General features: G+C 34.6%; 3 protein-coding genes across 4 annotated transcripts; all 3 read right to left on the minus strand.

Moving 5' to 3' along the window:
• Positions 1–3,762: 3,762 nt before the first annotated feature.
• Positions 3,763–5,783, minus strand: LOC111371765 (mitochondrial import inner membrane translocase subunit Tim13-like). Its single transcript, XM_022993912.1, has 2 exons — positions 5,496–5,783; positions 3,763–4,278 (listed from the first exon to the last, which is right to left on the minus strand). The coding sequence occupies exons 1-2, from the start codon at positions 5,607–5,609 to the stop codon at positions 4,129–4,131; spliced, it is 264 nt and encodes an 87-aa protein (XP_022849680.1). The 5' UTR covers positions 5,610–5,783; the 3' UTR covers positions 3,763–4,128.
• Positions 5,784–6,354: 571 nt separating this feature from the next.
• LOC111371764 (heavy metal-associated isoprenylated plant protein 30-like) lies at positions 6,355–8,952 on the minus strand. Of its 2 annotated transcripts, none has more exons than XM_022993911.1 (3): positions 8,727–8,952; positions 7,558–7,633; positions 6,355–6,904 (listed from the first exon to the last, which is right to left on the minus strand). In XM_022993911.1, exons 1-3 carry the CDS (start codon positions 8,862–8,864, stop codon positions 6,588–6,590), a joined length of 531 nt encoding a protein of 176 aa, XP_022849679.1. In that variant the 5' UTR covers positions 8,865–8,952; the 3' UTR covers positions 6,355–6,587. The 2 variants fall into 2 exon arrangements, with proteins under 2 accessions (XP_022849679.1, XP_022849678.1); XM_022993910.1 differs by having other exon boundaries at positions 6,355–6,910; positions 8,727–8,949.
• Positions 8,953–21,772: 12,820 nt separating this feature from the next.
• Positions 21,773–24,937, minus strand: LOC111371175. The gene is made up of 3 exons (XM_022993080.1): positions 24,024–24,937; positions 22,630–23,812; positions 21,773–22,555 (listed from the first exon to the last, which is right to left on the minus strand). Exons 1-3 carry the CDS (start codon positions 24,935–24,937, stop codon positions 21,773–21,775), a joined length of 2,880 nt encoding a protein of 959 aa, XP_022848848.1.
• Between the last annotated feature and the right edge of the window lie 552 nt (positions 24,938–25,489).

The raw sequence follows: 25,489 nt of genomic DNA on the forward strand, positions 1-25,489 counted from the left end.
ACAAATCTTTTCAGAAACACGTTCACATAGAACCATAGATTAACACCAAGTCAATCAAATCACGATCAACCACATATGCAACACATGCATAAATGACCCTAAGAAAAGATCTCACCACACTTATCCTATCCCATTCCGTGTTACTCACACCACGAGAACACATATCTCCTCTCATCGCCCACCAAGCTCACTAGACAGATCACTCAACTCATGTCTAACTGGCAAGTCACAATAGATCCTAAGTCCACGGGATAATCCTTTATCTCCACATCACTTCTTCCAACTTACGTGGATAATGGGTCTCCACCTAACAGAAGTGATAGAAGTGCTTCTCTCACACTCCACCTGATTAGGGTCTCTTTCCAGATAAAGGATCCTAGACATTTGATCACATCTCCACTCGTGATCCAAATGTCACACTCTACATCCCTCGTGCATATCATCAATGCACCTCTAGGCATCTATACTCCACCTTACCAAAAGACATCCAACTCATTGCTAATGCATCTCTAACTCACTATGGCAAAACAACACCTTTCGGTGACCACAAAGGTTAATCCACTCACCAATGCTCCCAAAAAATTCACAAAGAAAATAGTGAAGGTGGCACTCTCAAAGAGAATCGAAGAAAGAGTCGGTTACTTCACAACACTCACAAAGGAGGCTCACAAAGAGGAAAATATAATCCTAACATGGCTGCCTCACATAATCTCACAAACCACACAGGCTCACAAAGATAAAGGAGAGAAACGACTGCCCAACTTTCTTCTCACTACCACACTCTCACACCACTCATAGAGCAAATAGAGTATGCCACAAAACTTAACCCATTATGCATGTAAACATATTACACAAAGTAATAAGTTACTCTAATTCATGCAATTACACATATCAAACATATTGAAAGTGTATAATCAACATCGCAACAGAATTAAGTGACCACATACATGCAGAAAGGATTACACACAGATGCAATACAAGAACCATGTTTATTATCTCAATAAACCTCACTAGGATCACTACTCGACCCTAAAGTCATATTCGCTTTGTCTCTATCCTCATCTTTCCTTTTATTATCATCCTAAGACAATCTCTTTCAACTATATCCAAATTTCACCACAGTTAAAATATATGTTATTTTTTGCATTTACCTTAGACCCACATTTGCCAACAATGCCAAATAATGACCACAAGTAAAGTATGAACATAATTCACATAGAATAGTCTAGTAAACTTTCATAAGACCACATGCAATTCTAATAATGTAGAAAAATTGACAACAAATTCACAAAGAATTTAAGGCAAATAATTCCTAGGTCTAGCAACAGGCAATGGTTACCCCTTCATGGTAACCCCAAACCTAATGTCACCCCACACGATGACCTCTAATGCAAAAAATAAATTACTCTACACATTTATTTCAACTGCAATAATAAAAACAAAGAACACGATATCGAGCAGACCACGTCTGAAGGTCCGTAAATATCGAGAGACACGAATTCATCACTTTAGGACTATCACTATTCGTCCTAAAGTCTCTGAAAACTGCAGCAATCCAAAAATCACGATCGAGTCCCGAACGCCCGAAGAACAACGCTGTCCAGATTCTACTGCGTACCCTGAAACAAAAAACTTCCAACACGAAAAATGTCAAAAATAATATGAGGAACAAACTGACTGAAAAGACCGTTTCCAAATTCAGTCTCACGCGCCCCCACGCGCGTCTTCCTTCTCTGCGCGTGGGCTTCACGCGCCGTCCCCACGCGCCACCTGGATGATATACGCGCCGGATCACCAGAATCGCCAGCACCTGCACGTCACGCCAGTGGTCTCCGTTTCCCCAAACTCGTTCTGGATTGGTCAGAAAACACCAAAACAAGGGCTGATTTTTAACAATTTTTGGACAGCTTCTTCGATCTGATTTCTGCTGCGTTTCTGCCTATTTTCTGGACAATTTCTGGTAGATTTCACGAGCCAAAACCTTCACCTTGAAGCTTTGATACCAATTGTTGCGGAAGCTCTCTCAAAGGATTTTCAAACGGTGATTTTCCAGACTCAGTCCAATGTACCTTTCTCTACCAACAACCAATCCAAACGGTTCCAAACCACAACCAATTGATTCATCTTGATTGCTATTCAATCTTACCCACGTAGGACAAGAAAGGATGATGATTTATTGCCACAAAGGCTAAGAGAAGACACCACAAAGGTATACTATGAAAGAACCACCAATTGCACACGTTATACAAGCGTTTTTGACACTTCTGGACACCTTTTTCTCCCACAAAGGGGGGTAGCCGGGATTCTCTTGTTTCTTCTCTCAAAATCACACAATCATCATATTAAAGAGGCTAGGCTTATATTCATATATATACTCTAGGGTTAGGCTTTAAGTTGGGCCATTAAAGGAGTAAACGGGCCAAGATTCAAGCTATCCATAAGGAATACAATTCGGCCGGGTGTAGCTCATGGATTTGGTTGTTGGACTTATTTCATTCATCGACCGATGCCTATGAAATAATATTAACCCACGTTAACATCATAACCCGAGATTTATTGGGTATCAAAAAACCAAACACATCTCAAAGGCTTTTGATTTTTGTGAAATATATTGAAACTGGCATAGTACCTTGTGAGAGACTGGCTAAGGATTTCTCGATTTGATAGATTTTTGGTGCATTTTTTGTGAAAATTGATCTTTGAAATCTTCCTACACTTGTTGAGCAGTATTCGCATGAACTATCCCACTTGTTAGATCAAGTTCTACAGAGTGAATCAGCCATGATAAAATCATGTTGTTGCATTGATTATGAATTCTATCGATTTTTCAATTTTTGAAGATAGCTGAATTGATCCATTGATGAACTTTGTTATTCCTCATATATAAAACCCCCAGTGAAAACCACATGGAGAAACTACGTGCAAACATCTGGCATTCAACCAAGTTAAAATAAAGAAAAGACAAAAGTTGCCATGCAATCGTACATTGTTCAATCGTAGATTACTTATAGTTTGATGGAATTGTTTGTTGTTTGTTTTTCATTATTGATTGTATTGTTGGTGCCCGAATGTTTTCGTCTCGTGTTGAAGAGCATCTCACAAGTTCATTGCCGCAACGAAAATTCCTTTGATACCATGAGAAAAATAGAGTATCTGTATTGTTTTATATTTCTGTTTTCATTACAAATACTGCATATATAAATATATACAAGAAATAAATCAGTGCTGTTTCTAAGGCTTAGAAATCATGATCCAATATTAGTGGAATTTAATCTGTAGTATTCTAGGAAAGCCAAACTATATAAATCAATTACATATATACAACAATATTTCTTAATACCATTCACAATGATTTGAAGAATAAATGAAGTCTAGAAGGCATATTATTCGAGGGAGAAAATGGAAAAGAACGAACTTTTCTTCACTGTGAAAAAAAGAAAAAAAGAAAAAAGAAACCAGGCAAGGAAGTTTCACTGGAAATGTATTGTCGTGGAAAGTGAAGCAGTAGAGAATTGTAAGACTCTAGTATTCAATGTTAATTTGCATAAATCGTGTTATTTTCTATCTTTTAATGCTTAAAGGTGTAGTTGTGAAGAAAGGACACTAGATGCTTTCCACACCATGAACACTAGCTCAAGACCCTGTAGATAGGTTAAAGAGCAAAGGTTAAATACATCGTGCATACCAAGTATCTTCCTTTAAAATAATTACAGTAAGATTAAACATGATCAAATAACAAAATACCCAATAAAACAACAAGTGTAAAAGAAATTAAAGAAAACATAGGAATTAATCAAAGGACAATCTCTTAAACAAGAACACCATGCTCCTCAAAAAAGGAAAGAAAGAACAAACTGTAATGATAAAACAGATAAATTCGTGCCAGGGAAGAATGGCAGATCAGGAAAAGGAAAAATGAATATAGAAAACGACGAAACAGTACCATATAACAAGTTGACAACTGGCAAGACTTAAAGAGAGAAATTCTGTATTCGGCTAGGAGGTTATAAGTACTCATTTATATATTTTCATTTGGATGTTAAAATGGAAAGCAGTATCAAATGCATTGAAAAATAATAACCCATTTCTAGCCTAATCAAACTTGATCTCCAGTAATTCCACACAACTTCAGTGCTGTTGGTTGAAGAGCGCTTTGCCAATGATACCAGTGGCCTCAATATAACGATCCACACACCTGGAGATGCAACTGCTCTCACTCCCACTAAGGCTACTGCCAGGTTTGGTGATGCACTTTTCAAAGCATTTTCCACGCACAGTCTGTTAGACCATAGAAGAAACATAAGTACATAATAAAAAATAACAACTATTTATGATCTCTAGCATGCTCATTATCAGCTTTCTTAAGGATCTTGTTATATTTCCATTTTGTGGTATGTGGAGGTAGCAATACTTACCTATCCTCATCGAACACAAAAACAGTATACAAATACATACCAGAGTAATCGTGAACGTGAAAGTTAACGAACAGGTGTAACTAAGCAAATAAATACATATTTTCTGTTGCATTTTATTTAATTTTATTATAAATCTTCGTCTAAGTAATGTTTTGCCGTAAAAGTTTATTGAAAATTTAATAATCGAGTATTCAATAATTTAATATTGATGTTGACAAATGAAATTTTTGAAGAAAATCTAAACAATAAGATCAATTATGACTAAACCAAAATAAATTTGATGCCAAGTTAAGCTCAATCTAGGCACATCAGAGGATGACTGCACTTCTTCCAACATTTGTGTGACTAATCCACCTCAAACTATCCAGGACTTCTCTCTCCTGTTTTCTTCCATCAAAAACCAACTCTCACTTCTTAGAAGTTTAGTGCTACTTCTTTTACCCAACTCCAACTCAAAGAAGCAACTTTTTTCCCACACATGTGCTCTATTCTAACACATGGTTCAGTCAAATTGTAAGTTTTGAGAAATTGGATCTAAACTCAGAAAATCTCTTCCTTATTCAACAGGATTTCATTTGCAATACTGCCATTTCATTGCTCAATATATCAAAATCAAACTTAGTGAGGTCTACTTTACAACATCAAAGCTCAAAGGTTTCCTCTAGACTGATAATTTAATTAAATTCTCCATTTCCTTAGTCTAGGAGGAGGAGGAGGAGGAGGAGGATGATGATGATGATAATCTGGTCAGTCTTATAGAACCAATGATAGTTTTAACAGAGCATTCCTCTAATCAGAGAAGGCAACAAGTATGATTGTATGAACTTTCTTATTGGATTATAGATCCCTTCTATTTTTTATTTTTTCATTTCAATCAACTCTATCATTATATCTCAATTCTAACTCTAGCTTAAAAAGTCCCAATTGGGTAACATCAAATATTTTTTAATAATAATCAATAATAATTAACAGCACCTCATTTTAATAACCTACGGCAACAATAACAAAATGCGCTAAAAATCCAGAGCTGAAAATATTGAGAAAGAGATTCAGAAATAGAGAAAAAACAAATAATAATACCTCGAGGAATTCCTCGGCGTAAGCCTGGGCAAGCTGAACTTTAAGCTGGTCCATCAAATCTTCCTTCGAAAAATTCGGCGATGAACCACTCGATGGTGACGAGAATGAGTCCATCTTTCTCCTCTATCTTTATTTTTACTTTCTTTCCTTGCAAATCTTGATAAAGGTCTAAAACCCTAGAGCAAAATGCTGAATACGCAAAAAGAGAGTCTAATTCTGTCTAAAACCTCTTTTTGTCCTCTTTACTCGTCACCAGCGCACCCCCTTCTTTTCTTTTAAATGACAAAAGGTCCCCAAATGATGTTATTTTCGATGTTATGAAAATCGGATTGGATCGATTGATTTAATCTAAAAAATTGGGAACTAGTTTGAAATTTGGTCTAATTACAATATATTAACCGAAAAATAAAAATCGATGAATAAACCATAAATCGGTTGATTTAACCATAAACCGAAAAACTATTTTCGATTTTCCCAGTTAATAATCTTTTTTTTTTTAAACAAAAGATTTCAACTTTCTTTATGGGCTCACATATTGCACTAGCAAGCCCATTTTAAGTTTTCTTCCAAGCGTCAATTCTTTTTAAAGAGACTCCTCTTTCACTATTTTCATGACTCCTCCAATTTAGTATAAAAGTTATAGCCAATTTTAAATAATTAATAGTTTACCTTATTATCTCCATTAAGAAATCACAACCTCAACAAAACTATAGTCAAAATCAATTTTATTTTGAATAAAGTAAATTATTTTGGACATATTAATTGCTATATTTTAAAACTTAAAATAAATTAGGATAATAACTTATTTTACGTTGATCTATTATCATTATTCATCTCTATGTTTTATTATAGTCAAATATCTAAAAACAATTATTCTCAAACTTAAATAGATTTTACACATACGTCGGTCAAGATACATTTTTATGAAGTGCTTAAATATGGCCTACCATATGGTTATGGTAACTACCGAACCAAATATGTACATCGAAGTAGCCATATATCACTACATGTAAGCCACAAGCTTATTAACTCCCCCAAACCGCTAACATTTGACTAACCACGCATATTTACATATAAAAAAGTAACACTATTTTACATGACATAGCACGCATAAACATTGTCGTCACTGAACATGTTGCTGATCTTGTCATCTCCCCGATGACCCATTGGGAGAGTTCCGTGCTTATCACCGGCACTGTAGCCATGTCTCCAATAGTTATAGCTTCGTTTGTACTCAGAGGTCATGTCTCTGAAATAGTTGTCCGTCGAAGTAAAATACAAAGGTGGATTGGGATAAGGCCAGAATTCAGCCCTCTTGCCTGCCCTCCTCACTGCTTTGAGCACCTTTTTTGGATCAACATATCCAATTACTGTTACTTTCTCCATCTCGAGGTCTACCTCTATCGAGTCTACACCTAACAAATTTTATCAAACACAATGGAAGAAAAATATTTAAGAGTTTTGAGCCCAATCAGACTTTAGTCTTCTTTGCAAACGTTTTCGAAATCATTTTGCATGATTGAATCACCATATTTAAGAGTTATTTCGACGCGAAACAAAAGCCATTTTGACTAGAAAATTATAAAAAGATTGTAAAGTTTTCATATGCTAATTTATATTGAGTAATAAATATGAATTATTTTGCAAGTACAGGAAAAAACAGAATATGTATAGGTACTGCATTGGCAGCTTTTCTTTTGTACTTTTATCATCTTCCAATGATAATCTATCAAGTATTCATCTGTACGATTTCTGAAAAAAATTCTATACAATCATTTTGCATGATTGAATCACCATATTTAAGAGTTATTTCGACGCGAAACAAAAGCCATTTTGACTAGAAAATTATAAAAAAATTGTAAAGTTTTCATATGCTAATTTATATTGAGTAATAAATATGAATTATTTTGCAAGTACAGGAAAAAAACAGAATATGTATAGGTACTGCATTGGCAGCTTTTCTTTTGTACTTTTATCATCTTCCAATGATAGTCTATCAAGTATTCATCTGTATGATTTCTGAAAAAAATTCTATATCAGTAGCATTCTTCAATAAATATACCTCTAAGTTTTTGAATGGCTTCTTTGACAACTCTCTCGCAGCCAGTGCAGCACATCCTAACTTTGAGGTCCACTGTCTGGGAATTATTAAAACAGGTAGGGTTCAAAGAAGTTATTTCCACAAAAGTATATTCCCCTTTCTTCTTATTCCATTGTTCCATTTGTTCTTATATACAAAAATAAACCTTTTAAACTTGGAGATTAAGAAAAGCATGTCTAGTTGGTTGGGCCAAGAGAACCATCTATATTATTATATTCCCGAATTAGTGGAACGCCATCTTTGTGTTCTTCAACACTACAAAGATAGGGTTTTTGACAGACCACTTCAATTAAGGAGAATAAACAGGTAGTAAAATGCTAAAGCTTCTTCAATATTATAGATCCGAGTTTAATCAAGCTTAGTTTTGACGTGCCTAATTCAAGTTTGATTGATTTATGGATATTTGATACTTATCTTATTAATCAGTATAATACGTTAAATAATGAATAATGATATTTATAGACAGCGACACAGTAATCATCTTATATGATAACTTGTTATTGAGGCAATAGAATTCAAGAAATTAATGACTCGAATAATAGTTGCCACATAGGATATCTATTGTAGTAGCTGACTATGAATAACATTATTTTAAAATAATTTATAAACTAAAAAGTGTATTAAAGATTATTCCATTCACATGGATGAAGCCCTCTAAACAGAAGGGGATAGATATATAACTCTTAAAAATAAAAAATAAAATAACCTGGTAACTGAAGTTAACATTAAGCTGATTGTTGATCATGAGTAACCAAGATTTAAAATAATATGCGATAATAATGAGGAAAGAACAATCTTCTGCATTATTTCACATTGATCAACTCGTGCACAGGCATATATGGTGAGGAAATATTATAAAATCTCTCTAAGAACAAAAGAAAGTAACAAGGAATTGATACGTCGTGGAAAAAATAATTTTTTTTCTCATCACAGGTGATTTTTAATGGACAGTGCTTACTATGTAAGCAAGATAGATGTGGAGAGAATACTGAGACTTAACAAAATTCGATGTTCACTGAGCTCAAAACTTAAACAATAGAAGACGGTGAAAAGAGCAGTTTCAAAATATATACAAGCGAAAGAAGACACCTAGTAACAATTAAATGGATAGTCGAGATGAAAGCAAAAACCTGCAACGAAAGTGGTCGACCCTTAGCCATGTACTGGTAGTTGTGATTCGCCTCTTTACTGCTGATTTTATGGTGAAAGAAACAGTATGCAAGTGCGGAAAAGATAGAGCCAATTATTGTTTTGAATACTTTAACCATTGTGAATAGGTCTATTGGATGGATATATAAAGGAGAGAAAGAAGAAGATGAAAACGAACTAGTCCAATTCAAGAAAATATTCCTCAAAAGCATCTCTTCCTTAAGTTGAAATCTTAGCCAAATATATATTCCAGAGAAAGCTGTTCATTACTATTCCTTCTCTTTCTATTATTTTTATTCAATAACTTTGTTAAACAATTAATAAACAATGACAATTCCCAATTGACCTATTACTTTGCATTTGGTGGACAATCCAATATTCTTTTCCATTCATGCTTGTCTCTTAATTATAAAAATAACTCTTTCGGAAGGGAATAGTATCTAGATAGCCCTTGTAAAAATATTGAGGTTCCATCTTAAAAGTATATTATGCGTCGGTTTTATATATATTCGAAATGGGATTTACGTGGCACATTTGGTACATTTTGAAAACGAAAGCTTTCACTTGTTGAGCTCTAATATAATATCAAAACTCGAGGTTTATTATTGAAATGTCAATCTTGTAAAAACTTAAAAGAAGTAGTCCAGTCACCTATACGTTATTAAAGTTCCAATTCTTAATACTTATACACCACATATTAATGATTCAGATGAGGATCAATCCAATATGGCCGCTGAGGCCGAAAAGGAAATTCAGAATATCAGATGTCGTGGGATGGATGGGCTCAAGGAATTATTAAAGATGGGTTTTAGTGCAAAGGAACCAAATATTCCTAAAAATCTCCTTTTTCTCACTATCTTTCATCATTAAACATACACCATCTATCTACAAAGCAGAACCAAGATATATTCCTCCAAGCACTTGGACTTGTAATTAAGCATTCTTTCTGTATTATTTAATATATGTGCCGATGGTTTTGTACACTGGTTTTCAGAGAAAAGAACCTTTCTTTAAAAGCATGCTGGGAAATTCTTGCACATATATATGAAGAAAATATCAACTGATGTAGAAGTCAAAAAAAATTCTGATTCCATTCCATAAGGTGAGATGAAGTGACGAAGTATTAAAGATTGATTAGATGCCATATTCTAGATCATGATATATACATTGATCAGAATACTTACTCGCTAAGGCAAGCTTCTCCATTGCAAGGCACCGAGAACGCATTCAAAAGTAAATATTCATATGGCGGTTATATTTATACTATGATTTCATTGATTGCAGTTAAAGTTTTAAATCTTTGCTCATTGTCGAATTTATATCCCCAACTTTTTTTTCACATTCTTCCTTTCAACATTCCATTAATTAACAAATTTGGTCCCCGGGGATAGACAATTTTCGTCCAAAAAGTCTATTAGGGTGGTGTTAAATAACTTATTTGCCCATCATGTTTAAATAAGCAAAAAAACATCAAATACGAAAGTGCAAGATGATTAGTGTGATTTTACACATTTATTTGACATATAAATAAGCTTATCATTGATTAAATGATAAAGGAGCAGATTCAAACTCACAATTGTGTAATTATGGTTTTTTCGTAGGCAAAAAAATCCAATTGAAGGAGAATGAGGCATAAGAAAGAAAAAGGGATTAAAAGTGTACAAAATTGCGAGTTTGGGGAACAAAGCACACAAGTGCCAAAAGATGAAGGACCTTGGGTGCAATTTATCAAGGGCAAAATTGATATAAAAGTGAAAATTAGAGGACTTGAGGGATTAGGCATATAGTATTGATTGGGGACTGAATTGCAGGAGAAAAAAAAAGAGTCGGGTGAACAACTAGTTATGCACCCGGGCGCTTATGCAGGCAACTGAGACCTGGAAGCTCTCTAAAGGTGCGCAACTGTCCAATGCATAGGCGCGCGCCTAGCTTCCAACTGGGAGGACTCCTTCAATTTTTTCATTTTTCTTCGGGGACTTCTGTTGCAAATTGTTGTGGATGGTTTACAGCCATTTAATTACTGATTTTAAACCACAATTAGGGCCAAAAAAATAAAAAATAAATATCTATACACACATTTCGCACCACTCTAGGGAGACAAAAGGCACAAGAGAAGGAAGAAAAACCAAGCAAAAAAAATGAGGGATTTAAAAAATCAAGGTTTCATCACTCCATTTCTTTGAGAATCCACCTAAGGGACGGGTTTAGCCTATTCTCTTGTTCTCTAATTTTCTCCATTTTGTCATGGGGTTCCTAACCATTTTTATTTTTCGCTACTTTTCTATAATGAGCTTAATCTTTTGAAGTTGGGATGAATGATGAAGCTTGACCTAGCTATATTAATTTCAATCTTTGATTGTTAATGTATTAATATTCATGCTCTAGTTTTTTTACAATTATCATCGTCGTCATCATTATTTTTATTTATGTAGCCACTAAATAATTATGATAAGTGATTTGTAAAATTATTAAGAAATTATTGTGCATTTTAGACCAAAATGATAGAAACCCTAGGTTCCTGTAGGAGATAAAGACATATTCCTAACGTTAGGTGACTCTTTGAGCTATTTTCACAAGTATTTAATGCTATTTATTGTGTTTTAATAAGCATGGAGACATAGTAAATCAAACTAGTCGATCAAGGCTAATCTCGTTCGAGAGAGGTAATTAGCTAATATAGAAAAATAGGATCTAACATGTTAAATGAGTAATTTATTAATTTGGATCTTGAGAAATTAATTAATTGATGATCAAGTGAAATCATTAATCTCAGCTCGTAAATCATCCAAATTTCCATCTCTTTGATAATTGCTAGTTTAATTGATTTTTACAATTATTTTCTTTTCAATTTCATATTAAAATATTCAAATTTTGTGTTTTATCATTAGAATCAATGTCAACTATTTTATAATTAAAAGAAAAACTCCTCGAGGGATCGAAAACTCGGACTCATAAGTCTACCCTATTACATGAACGCACTTGTAAACTTGCGATTTACATCATTGTCGGGGAGTGTTTTATTTTAATTACTGTGTTAGTTGATATTTGTTTTAAATATTTTTATTCTTTATTCTTTTGTACTTTTATTGTGAAGTTGACATATTAATTTTTGTTTTTCTAGGTCTTTGATAGTTCATGCATCGCTCTCGAAATCTTGATCTTGTTGAGCTTGATCCAAATGTCGAAGGGGCTTCTCGAAGAAGGCTAAGGGAACAAAAAGAAGCAAGACAACAATTTGAAATGGCACAACAAGGAGGAAATGTTGACATTAATGCTCAACCCGAACATATTTGAAGAGGTGGCATTCCTCCGAGCTTTGATAATCAAGCAGGTGGGGCTCAAAATCCCGTGATAAATGAAAAAACATGTTATTTGGGGATTTTATGAACCTGCCTGTGATAGAAAATCAGTCAAGTATTGTCTACCATTCTTATGAGCATCCGAACTTTCAATCGGACATCATCAATTTGTTTTCCAATACCATTCCATTCTATGGAAGGATTGATGAAAACCCACACTCTCATGTTGCGCGATTTGTGGAAAATCTAGCGACTGTAAATATGAAGGTGTAAGTATAGAGACAAGGCAAGAGAATGGCTTGATACTTTGCTACCAGGGAGCATCACCCATTAGGCGGAATTTGTACAAAAGTTTACTAGAAAATTTTTCCCATCCAAGTTGCCAAGCTCAAGCATGATATCACCACCTTCCTACAATTTGATTCTAAAGGTTCTCATGAAGCTTGGAAAAGGTTTAAAGACATACTTCGGAAGTGCCCAAATCATGGGATCACAATAAGACAACGAGTCAATTACTTCTATGCCGAATTGTTCTGGTTGATCAAATGTGTACTCGTCTTCTAATTGGTCAATCAAGTAGAAGAGCATTCGGAAGGATTACGACTTGTTTGAAATTATGAGCGAGCAAAGTAAAACGTGGCTGGATAGAGGTCCACAAAGGAGAGCTAGTGGAGCTCTTGAGAATGAAGAATATTCTCTTGTTTTAGCTAAGACCGACTCTCTAGCAAGGAAGGTAGAAGGACTCTCTACATCTACCTCTATTTCTCATTTCGCGCACATGGTACAATCTCCTCCAATTTGTGATACATGTGGAGCAAACCATCCAAGCTCAAGTTATCCATTAATAGGTGGTGGTTTTCCATCCATCAGGTAAGTAGCCTATGCTCAAATTTTCCAACGCCGAGGGTACAACCAATATTCTCAAACATATAACACTAGTTGGCAGAATCATCCAAATCTCTCTTATGAGAACAATAAAAGTTGTTAAATTCGAGGCCACAAGAGAAGAAAAAATGATGGAAAGGGGCCATTACTAAATTAGCAACTCATCAATTGCAATACCAAGAACGTAATGACGCTTCTTAGAAAAATTTGGAATACCAAGTAGGTCAAATAGCCAAGCTTCTCTCGAAAAGGCCACAAGAGGCTTTGCCTAGTAATGTCGAAATGAATCCAAGGGAGAATGTACAAGCTAGTACCACAAGAAGTGGGTTACAATTGCTCGAAATTATAGTGACATGCTCAAGGGCTCAATTTGGTAAGGCACCTATGGATGAAGATAGGCTTGTTCAAGAGCCTAACATAAGTGAGAAACAATCAAAGAAGGTGAACCAGAACCATCGACATCAAAGACTCCAACACCGGTTAAGGCATACATGCCTCATATTCCCTTCTCGAAAAGACTACAAAAGCATAATTTGGATGCTCAATTTGGTTAATTTTGGACGTGTTCAAGAAGCTAAACATCAACATCCTATTTGCCAATGCCTTAGCTCAAATGCCAAGTTTATAAAGGACATTCTTTCCAACAAAAGAAAAATTGAAGATTATGAAACAGTGATGCTAATGGAAGAGTGTAGCACTATTCTACAAAATAAATTGCCTCAAGAAAAATGAGATCTAGGTAATAATAATATTTCATGCACTTTGGTGATGTAATTTTTAATAAAACATTATGTGATCTTGGTGCTAGCATTAACTTGATGTGCCTTTGTCAATTTTTAGATATTTGGGCTTGGGAGCAGCTAAAAGCAACCACTGTGCCTTTGCAATTGGTCGAACTATCTATAAGGATCTAAGAGGTGTCATTGAAGATGTCCTAGTCAAAGTGGACAAATTAATCTTCTCAACCAACTTTATCATACTTGATATGGAGGAAGATCATGCCATTTCTATTATCTTGAGACGACCATTTCTAATTACCAATCAGGCATTGATTGACACGCAAGAAGAGCAACTTATTTTGAGGGTCCAAGATGAATGAGTCACTTTCATTATCTTGAAGGCCATAAAATATCCCTTGGGATCCGATTCATGTTTTCGGCTAGATGCTATTGATCATATGGTAGCCATTTCTCTTTATAGGTTTTCTAATGATCCCCTTGAAACATGAATTGCCCATTCTTTGACTACTAAGAAAGGGCACCGTCTTACTCTTGCAAGAAAGGAATGTATTTTGAAGATTTGAAGAAGTGTTCCTAACCATTATTACAATCCCTTCAAATAGCACCAACACCTGAATTAAAACATCTTCATCTCATTTGAGGTATACCTATTTGGAATACTATACATTCCTAGTTATCATCTCTAACTCTTTGAGTAAATTGGAAGAGGAAAAATTGTGACGAATGTTAAGAAAGCACAAGAAGGCTATTGGTTGGACTATTGTAGCCATCCAGGAGAGAAGCCCTTCATTATGCATGCACAAAATCCTCAAGGAGGATGACTTTAAGCCATTGGTGGAACATCAAGGGAGATTAAATCTAAATATGAAGGAAGTAGTGAGAACCGAGATGGTAATCGATGCGATATTATTTATCCGATCTCAAATAGTGCATGGTGAACCTCGTTCAAGCTGTATCGAAAAAATATGGTGTTAGAGTAGTAGAAAATAAAGATAATGAGTTAATTCCATCAAAGCGATGATAGGGTGTAGAGTTTACATCGATTATCAAAAGCTCAATAATGCAATAAGGAAGGATCATTTGCCTCTTATCTTTATTATTCAAATGCTTAAGTGGTTGGCGGGACATTCCTGCTATTGCTTTTGGATAGGTATTTGGGTTATAATAGAACTCCTTTAGCCTAAGAGAATCAAGAGAAGACAACATTACATGCCCATATGGAACATTTGCATATAGGATGATGTAATTTGGTCTTTGTAATGTACACGCCACTTTCCAAAGGTGCATGATAGCCATCTTTTTGGACATGGTTGGGAAGTATATTGAGGTTTTCATGGATGGTTTTTCGGTATTTAGGGCATCATTTGATGAATGCTTAAAGAACTTGGGGATGGTATTGACAAGATATCAAGAGATGAATTTGGTACTTAATTAGAAAAAATATCAATTTATGATTCAAAAAGGCATAGTTCTTGGCTGACAAGGCCAAAATCTAAGTTATCATGAAATTGCCTACACCAACCTCGATAAAGGGTATAAGAAGATTCTTGGGACATGCCAAATTTTATAGGAGGTTTATCAAGGTTTTCTTAAAGATCAGGAAGCCACTTCGCTTACTTGAGAAGACATTCATTTCAATTTCTCTTTAGAGTGTCTTCAAACTTTCAACACTTTTAAATAGAAACTCATCACGGCTCTTATGATTGTAGCTCCGGATTGGGATCTTCCCCTTGAATTTATGTGCAATGCTAGCGATTATGACATTGAGTGGTCTTGGGACAAAAGAGAGATAAAATCATGCATGATATCTATTATGCAAGTCGGGCCTTAACCAATGCCCAATTGAACTATGGTGTAGTGGTGTTTGCATTCAATAAGTTTAGGTCCTATCTCATTGGCTTCAAGGTGATTGTGTACACCGATCACTCGGGCCTCAAGTATTTGCTAGCGAAGAATGATGCCAAGCTGAGTTTAATAAGATGGGTGCTTGTTTTGCCATAATTCGACTTGGAAATTTTTGTGATTAGAGGGGTACCAAGAATCTTGTGGTCGATCATTTGTCAAGACTTGAACAAACCGAGGAAGTGGTTGACAGGGAGATAAATGAGATGTTCCAGGACGAAAAATTCTTGCAAATCATGCACATTCTCCAAGACTCTCATGTACCATGGTATGTGGACCATGTATATTTTCTTGCTAGTAGCATCACTTTACAAAATCTTTCCTAACAAAAGAAGAAGATCTTCTACGACATCAACCTCTATTTTTGTGAAGATCATTTGTTATTCAAATGGGGACCGTATCAAATTATTAAGAGATGTGTGCCAGAGGATGAAATAGAGAAAATCCTCGAACAATGTCACTCTTCCCCTAATGGCGGTCACTTTGGAGCCGTGAAAGTTACATCAAATGTACTTCAATCGGATTTCTATAGGCGCACATTGCTTAAGGATGCCCACACATTTGTGAGATCGATGTCAACGAAATGGTAATATCTCCAACCACAATAAAATGCCTTTGAATTCTATTTTTAAGGTGGAGATTTTTAATGTGTAGGGTATTAATTTCACGTGTCCTTCTTTGTACCAATTTTCAAAGCAATATATATTGGTTGCGATGGATTATGTGTTAGAGCAGGTGAAAATGGTGGCCTTGCGATTAATGATGCTCGGGTGGTAATAAACTTTTTAAAGAAAAACAAATTTTTCCACGCTAGGGCACCCTCCGAGCTATCATTAGTGGTGGAGGCAAATATTTTTTGAATCGCCTCTTCAACTCACCATTGACCAAATATGGTGTAAGGAATCAAATGGCTACTCGTTTTCATACCCAGACTAGCGGTCAAGTAGAAATTTCGAATCAAGAGTTAAAGGGATTCTTGAGTTGAAGGTGAATTCCTCTAAAAAAAATTGGTCCATGAATTTAGATGATGCATTATGGGCCTACCATACCGCCTTCAAAATTCTCGTTGGTATGTCTCCTTATTGTTTACTATTTGGCAAAGTTTGTCACCTCCCTATTGAACTTGGACATCGAACTTAATGGGCAATGAAAGTTTTAAGTTTTGATGTCAAAGTAGTTAGTGAGAGATGATTGCTTCAATTGAATGAACTTGATAAACTCCACCTTAATTCCAATAAAAGTACTTGGATCTACAAAGAGAAGACAAAAAAGCAAGTTGCATTATATGCACATTTGAGTGAGAGTTTTTTTTTTTTTTTTGGACAACAAGTTCTTCTCTACAATTCTGGACTCTTGTTGTTCCCTGAAAAACTTCGCTCTGGTAGTTGGGACCTTTACTATTGCAAAAAATTTTCCACATGGATTTGTTGAGCTTTTTCATTACGAAAATGGGAACTTCAAGATTAATGGGCAACAAGTAAAACCATACCTGGGAGGTGATTTTTCGAAAAAGAAGTCATGCATTCTTCTAGCCAACCCAGAGTGATCACGCCTCAAAGTCGAGCTAGAGACTTTAAAACAAGCTCTTGTTGGAAGGCAACCAAATTTTCTTATCCTTTATCTTTTTATTTTGAAATTTATTTGCGAGTTATTCTTTCAATTTCATATTTTTGAGTAGATACCATTTTTTGTAGGTAAATTTTTTTTTTGAAGTATTAGCCGCCTATGGTTCTCAACAAGTTTGGGGGTAAATTGTGTACAAGAAGGTCACAAATCCAAGTTCGTTACAAGCATCCTTCAATAAACATATAAAAGAAAAAGTTTATCCACCCTGTTTCTGTTTTATATTGTTCTTTTTATACATGTTGAGAACAATGTGCAATCTAAGTTTGGGGAGTTGATGAAATATTATCCTTATCTAGATATGATTTTGGTTGGTATAATAGATAGCCTTTCTGGCTTAGGATGCTTTGATATTTAAAATTGTTGTTAATTCATGAGCTATGATCAATTTCTATTTGCACCTAATTTTCTTTTGAAAACTTTGCTTGTCCATGTGAGAACCTAAGTTACAATTATTTAGACCATATTTGTGAATTTATTATACAATTTTACACTCGTGAATATTTTGACAAGCTATCTAATATTTTTTTTATGTTTGTTCCCTGATTGCTTGATTGTAATAGTTGATAATCTTGCTTGGAATGAGTAAGATATTAAGTCTTGGAGGTGTTTTATAAGTGTATTTTTATATATTTACTAGTAGTAAGCACGTGCGTTGCACGTCTTATATGCGGAATGAATTATATGCGTAATATTTTTAAAGTAAGGCAATTGTTAATGTTAAAAGAAAAAATAAAAAATGCTAAAAAATATATGTATAAATAAAAGTTTTATGAAAATTACGTACATGAAGTGAAAACGTTGAATAAATTGAAATGTAATGATTTGTTTATGCTAGACCCTATTTTCAATTATTACAGTGACATCGACTAATTTTATAGTACAAATAGACACGAAGAAAAATCAAATTAAAAGATGTACATTTGATTAAGTTTAAAATGTTTACGTATAAGTAAACTAAAGGTACGTAAATAATTTTCAAATTTAAAAAATTACTCATTTTGTCTGTACCATAAACTTTTTTACCTAAAAACTAAAAACCAAAAATTATGTTATCTAAACATATTTAGAAAAAAAAAATTATATATTAATCATGCTCGTCATATTAATCCATAGCATTTATTTTAAATTAGAAGCCAATGTTATATTCAAAATAGATATCGAAGTGAAAAATCTTAAACAAAAGTTTTCCTTTTCTTTTGAATGGGATTAATACAAATGGAGGAATAAAAATTCTTCATTTAAATGTACTCAGATAAAAATCTTTTTCTTTTCTTTATGTATTTATATATAATAAATAAAATGAACATGCATAATAAATACCCAATACTATATTAATTATTTTTAGAACACGTAATATCAATTTTTATTAATACTTAAAAGATTGGATTTAGTGAAAATGCGTAATTGAAATGCAAAGCTTGTATTTAGCGTGTGGATATAAATATGGGAAGTTAAGTGACTTCTAATTAAGATTGATGGATAATTTCTCCCATAATTGATTATTTCTCTCCTAACTATTGATCACATTTAAGCATTTTTTTTCTTTTCAATTTATCGTCATTTGTATTTAAATAGTTATATTATCAATTATTAATTAATTAAACATGAAATTTATAATTTTTGAATGAAAATATTGACAACATTATATAAGAACAAAATGATAAATTGAACATTTATCATCTATCTCATATTTTGTTTTTATATATATTGTAATTATAATATAATTATATAAGTAGATGAACGTTAATTTTAAGTGAATCTCACATATATAAATAATAAATAATATAATATATATACATGTACGTAAATAATAACATTTTAATATATTAAAAGTGGCATTAATGATATATTAATTAAAATTTGATTTCATGTAGTCTCCTTTTAAATTGAGAGCTCATTTTTCATATTGGAGTACTCATAATTTTGGGTTAACTAAATTAAGTTTAATCACTTAAAATCAAAGCTCGTCTACATATCATAATAAAAATATAATAAATATTATTTTATATGATAATTATTCTACCATTATATTAATGCAACCTTTAATATATTTCATTATATAATTATAATAAAATTACATCTATATATATGAGCTTAGATGTTAAGTGGTAAACTTAATTTAAACAATGTAAGTAATTAAACTTAATTTGATTAATGTCAAACTACTCCAATATAAAACAATAAGCATTACACTTAATGGATATTAAATGAAGTTAAATTATATTAATTAAATGATACTATATTAAATATTTAAGGGTAAAATTGGCATTTAGCTAAAAATATAAGCGATTTTTATTAAGAGCATTAATTCAATTTATTAAACATGAAATTGAAGAATGAGTATTGTTTAAGGAACTCAAATGATGGCCTTAAATAACCATTTATAGAAATTAAAAAATATTTTTTAATTTAATTAATTGCATTACACTTAAAGGATATTAAATGAATTTAAATTATATTAAATGGTACTATATTAAATATACAAGGATAGAATTGACATATAACTAAATATGTAAGAATAAAATTGGCAGGGCCGGCCCCCAGAATTATATGGCCCTAGGTGATTAATATTATGAGGCCCTTAAACATAAGTTTTTTTTTTTAATTTTAACAAAAATAGCAATGCTTAAATTACATAAATGATATTTAAAATGCTTAGAAATGATACTGTAAGTCCATTTCTACAGACAAATCCAAATATGAAAAAAAAAAGAAAAGAAAGAACATAAAATGTTGTTGATCTACATATTGCGTGAGATTGAGTATAACAATTGAAATTACTAGTAGATGAGTAGAAATATAAGAATTCTTGCTAGGCACAAATCTTTTTAACAGCTGCTTTGTCACTTCCATGGGACTGGACTTTGCCATAAACACAAATCCTTTTACAAAGTCATCTATCTTTTTTTTTTTTCCCCCTTTTGGAAAAATTATTTGTTTCTCTAAAGCAAAGGAAACAAGAAGAAAATTGGTCACCAGCAAATTTTCAACACATAATAATATTAAAAAAGGATTAAAAAAAACCCTCATTCAGCATAATAAAAAGAATCTCTTTCCTATCTTGCAATTTGTATAGCTAGATAAAAAAGAACCAACAGGTAGTAAAATAAATGGGATTTTACTACTTTGAAACAAATAAATGAGACAGTTTTCAATCAATATTTTACTACTTGAAATCAAATGACCGTTATTTTTAAGTTAAAATAAAAAGAATCTGCCTCAGAATATTATTTATAATAATATATTAGTGAACTTTACACTCTTTAACAAACCTGTTAAAAAAAGGAACAAATTGACAAATAAGTATAAATCAGGGGAAAATTAAAAATACTAATTATTTCACATTAACATCTGTATAAATTACACAATTAGGAGAAAAAATTACAATTACATCTTGATAAATTGGCAGAAATTTCTTGAAATACCAGCCATTCGCCACCGCTACAGATAGTCGAGAATAGCCATTAATTCTGGCCTTTTTTTTGTCGACCAAAAATACGGCAATTGAAGTCTAATAACTAGATATCACACGCTGGTTTTTTGGTGACAAAAAATACAACAATTGACCACCTCTCAATTTCTTTACCATCTTCTCCACTTCCTCTAACCCTAAGGAAAATAACTAGTTTTTCAAAATGGATTTGGTTGGTATTGGGGCTGGTTTTTAGCTTTTTTTCATGAGGCCCTACAAAATGATGAGGCCTTAGGCCTTGTTTGCCTTGGGTCAGGGCCGGCTCTGAAAATTGGTATTCAAAAGTTTCTCCTCAATCCACACTTTAAATATATTGTAGATTTGACACTTAAAATTAGCTTATTATTGATTAAATGAGCAGATTTAAACTCACAATTGTGTAAATGGTTTTTTGTAGGGAAAAAAATCCAATTGAAGGAGAATGAAGCCAAAGGTAAAAAATTGTGAGTTTGGGGACGAAAGCGCACAAGTGCCAAAAGATGAAGGAACTTAGATGCAAATTTATCGAGGGAAAATTTGATATAAAAGTCAAAACTAGAGGAACAAATTATAAAAGATCAAAGTTGAGAGATTAGGCGTGTAACATTTTTTTGATCGGTAAATGTAAATATATAGATAAAAAATGTACCATGTACAAATACACCGGGCATACCCGAGCGAGACAATGTCCAAAATCAAATACAAGTACACCGGGCATACCCGGGCGAATCAATGTCCATAAACATAAACAACTACTCCGGGCATACCCGGGCAAACGTAAGGGACAAATAAAAACGAAATATTCCGAGCATACCCAGGAGATACAATCAAGTGAAGTACATAAAAACTCAATGTCCCAATGCTAAAGACTCGAAATGGATCAAGACATCCGGATACGAGGTGAACATAAACTTGTATACGTGTGTTTTGATCCGTCTCACAATGCTATCCAAGTCGGGTTTGAGATCTTCAAAAATCTTCCTATTCCGTGTGAACCAAATATAGTAAACCGTAGTGGCAAGAGCAATCCTCTTCACTTTACTTTGCCATGATGTTCCACGAGCCTCCTTTTTCAACCATTTTAAAGCACTAGCAATAGTTGACATAGATCTCCTAATGCAAAGCTAACGCCTAACATTCCCCCATAATGAAGAAGTGAAAGAACATTTAAAGAAAAGATGCTCACAAGTCTCCTCCGAATGAGCACAAAAAACACAATTCATATCAATGTCCAAGAAGTGCAACTTATCCTTAGTTAAGAGTTTAGATTGAACTCCTAACCAAAGCAAGAAAGAGTGCTTCGGGGTGATACACGGCTTCCATATTTCAGCTCCCCAAGTTTTGAAAGAACCTTTAGGCCTGAAGAAGTCATAAGCAAATTTTGTCCTAAATTTATCCATTCCCAAACAGCCCAGATTTTCGTTCAAAAAATCAGAAAACTGCCTACTGACTGAAGCTGTCTGCCTGTGCACAAAACTGCCCAGAATCTGCAGATTTCGCCCCAAGTGTTGAGGCACATTACCCAGCAAATTATGCTCAAAATCATCAGAATAAGGTAGAGAAATTCCCCCGTTATTGCGCCCAACCGTCGGGACCTGTTGGTGATGTCCAGCAGCCCCGGATTGAGCCAAAACATCCCTAATTTCCAGCAGTTTCTTGAAGAGTGGGGAGTGATCCTTTTTAGGGCTAACCTCCCAAATGCAAGTCCCCTTAAGATAAACTTGATTCACCCATCTAATCCATAGGGTATCCTTCTTGTTTTGAATGTTCCAAATGGATTTAGCAAGTAGCGCTAAATTCCAAGTCTTCAAGTCTTTCAACCAAGGCCCCCTTCCGCTTTCGGAAGGCATAGATTCTTCCATGCAACCAATGGCTTCTTTGATCCCCAAAGGAAGTTCCGACAAAGGCTAACAATTCTAGAAATAATTGTAGCCGGAATGGGGAAGATAGAAAGCCAAAAACATTCAACTCCTTGAAGCACCGCCCTAATGAGTTCCATCTTCCCGGCATAGGATAAAGATGCACAACTCCAAGCACCAATATAACCAGCAATTTTTTCAAGAAACGGTGCATAAGAACTCACTTTGAGCTTCTCCGATGCAAGGGGAATACCCAAGTAACGAAAAGGCATAGATCCTTTGGAAAATTTTGAGACTTCCATAATATTTTGGAGCTCATACCCGAAAATTCCAGCTGTGTAGATGCTGGATTTCGTGGTCTTGATCTTCAAACTCGATGCTAAACCAAATTTGTAAAGGCAATTGCATAGAATTTCAACGGACATAGCATCACCCCTTGCAAAAAGCATCAAGTCATCTGCAAAAGTCAAGTGGGTTATCTTAAGGGGACCACATTTTGGGTGATAATTAAAATCACTATCATTTGTAGCATCCTTGATCATTCTAGAAAAATATTCAAGACAAATCACGAACAAGAAAGGGGAGAGTGGATCACCTTGCCGAAGGCCTTTCCCGCCTTTGAAGAAACCATGCATACTTCCATTCAAAGCAACCGAATATGTCGGAGTGGTAACACACTCCATAATCCATTGAACAAATCTCAAAGGAAAATTCAACCCTTCAAGAACACTTTTGAGAAAGTCCCAACTAACCGAGTCAAAAGCTTTGCTAATATCAATTTTAAGGAGGCATCTCGGAGCAACTCTCTTCCTATTGTATTGCCTCATAAGCTCTTGAGCAAGATGAATATTTTTCGTCATGCTTCTACCTTCGATGAAGGCGGCTTGTGCTTGGTCAACAATATCCCCCAATATAAGCCTCAATCTAGATGCAAGAATTTTGGTGGTCACTTTATAGATCACATTACAACAAGAAATAGGTCTAAAATCCCCAACATGCAAAGCATGATCCGACTTAGGCACCAAAGCAATAACGGAATGGTTGAGTTGTTTAAGCATAGAACCCAAAGAGAAAAACTCCAAGATTGCACCCACAAACTCATCACAAATAATCCCCCACGCATTCTTGAAAAAACAAGAAGTGTAACCATCCGGACCTGGAGATTTATCATCTCCGATATCAAAAAGTGCTTCTTTAACTTCATCATAGGTAATCTCCCGGATCAAAGAGTTACCTTGTTCCAATGAGACTAATGGATCATTAGTGATGATCTCCCTTTGAATTGGCCGAAAAGGGCAATAAACTCTAAGCAAAGAAGTATAGAATTTTACAAATTCCGAAGCAACTTGGTGTTGAGAAGTAGAAGACTCCCCATCCTCTTTAATAATTGTAGCAATAAAATTCCTTTCGAGAGTTTCTTTTGACAATGGAATGAAAGAACTTTGTACATTTATCACTTTGCTTAAGGAAGATGCATTTAGCCTTTTGATAATAAAAGCTCCTCTCGGCTTCACACAACTCAAGAGATTTCTTCCTCAAACTTTTAACCAAAACCTGAAATTCCAGATTTCGGGGCTGATTTTCAAGTTGAATTTGGGCAGCCTCCAATTCACTTTTGGCCTCATTGGCCCTCGTGGAAATGCGACCAAAGTGTTTAGAATTTAGCTCCTTGAGAGCAACCTTAAGTTTCCTCAACTTCTTGCAAAGAACAAATTGTTTAGTCCCCCGTACATTAACACGCCAAGAAGATTGCACAATATCAAGGAAATCTTCATGCATAGTCCATATGTTAAAAAACTTGAAAGGCTTCTTACCGCTACCAACACAATCATCAACGGAAACAATACAAAGTGAATGATCGGAAAGATAACCGGAGGGAAGAAAATTTGCACCAATATGTGGGCCATTTTGCACCCAAATATCATTGATCATAGCCCTATCAATTTTGCTCCAAACCGAGCCATTGGTCCATGTGAGGAAGCAACCAATAGACCGTACATCCGTTAGTCCCACTTGAAGGCAACAATTTGCAAGATCTTTGATTTCATAAGGGTTGACATCCGCCCCGTTACTTTTCTCATCAAATTTAAGGACGTTGTTGAAGTCCCCCAAAATCATCCAAGGCAATGCAACATTTGTGTTGAAGTCCATGATGTTTTCCCAAAGAGGCCTTCTACAAACCATAGTGTGGAAGCCATAAACAAAACTAACAAGGAAGGTGAAGGAAGTTACCTTGCAAATAGCTTTACAATGAATGATTTGTGGATGAACCTCCATCACATCCAAAATGACTTTGGATGGATTCCACAAAATCAAAATACGTCCACCTTTGTGAGTAGCAAAGTTATTTGCATGCCAAAAGCCAATGAACTTGTTTCTCAAAATCCTCATCAACTTTCGCTCCTCCAACTTCGTTTCCAAGATAGCCATGATATCAATACAATGGAGCTTAAGGAACTCCCGAATCCCATTTTGTTTGAGGGGTCGATTCATACCCCTAATGTTCCAAGATGCTATCTTCATGATGAAGAAGCAAGGGAGGGACCCCTCTTCTTGGCAACAATCAAAACTGGTTTACTTTGCTCATCGACCTTGCCCTTGAGCTTTTCATTATTTACTTTGCTAGAATCTGTCGGAGAGGGAATAAAAGATGAATCTGCCCCATTCTTTGATGCCCCAACATGGGCAGATTTTTTTCCCCCAAGTGCCCGTTTTTTCTTGCTAACGACCTTCTGAAAACTGGCCTCAATCTGCCCCGATTCATCCCCCAACTGGTCGGCCAATGAATGTTCAATAAATTCTCCAGATTCCTGGTCATTTTGGATTGGGGACTGAATTGCAGAAGAGAAAAAAAGAGTCGGGCGTGCTCTCGGCTCAAAACTAGGCGTGCACCTGCGAGCCTATGGAATTTACTGAGAATAGGAAGTTCTCTATAGGCGAGCACTTGTCCAATGCCGAGGCACACTCCCAACTTCTGGTTGG

This window comes from Olea europaea, chromosome 22 (genome assembly GCF_002742605.1).
Source record: "Olea europaea var. sylvestris chromosome 22, O_europaea_v1, whole genome shotgun sequence".
Taxonomy (NCBI): domain Eukaryota; kingdom Viridiplantae; phylum Streptophyta; class Magnoliopsida; order Lamiales; family Oleaceae; genus Olea; species Olea europaea.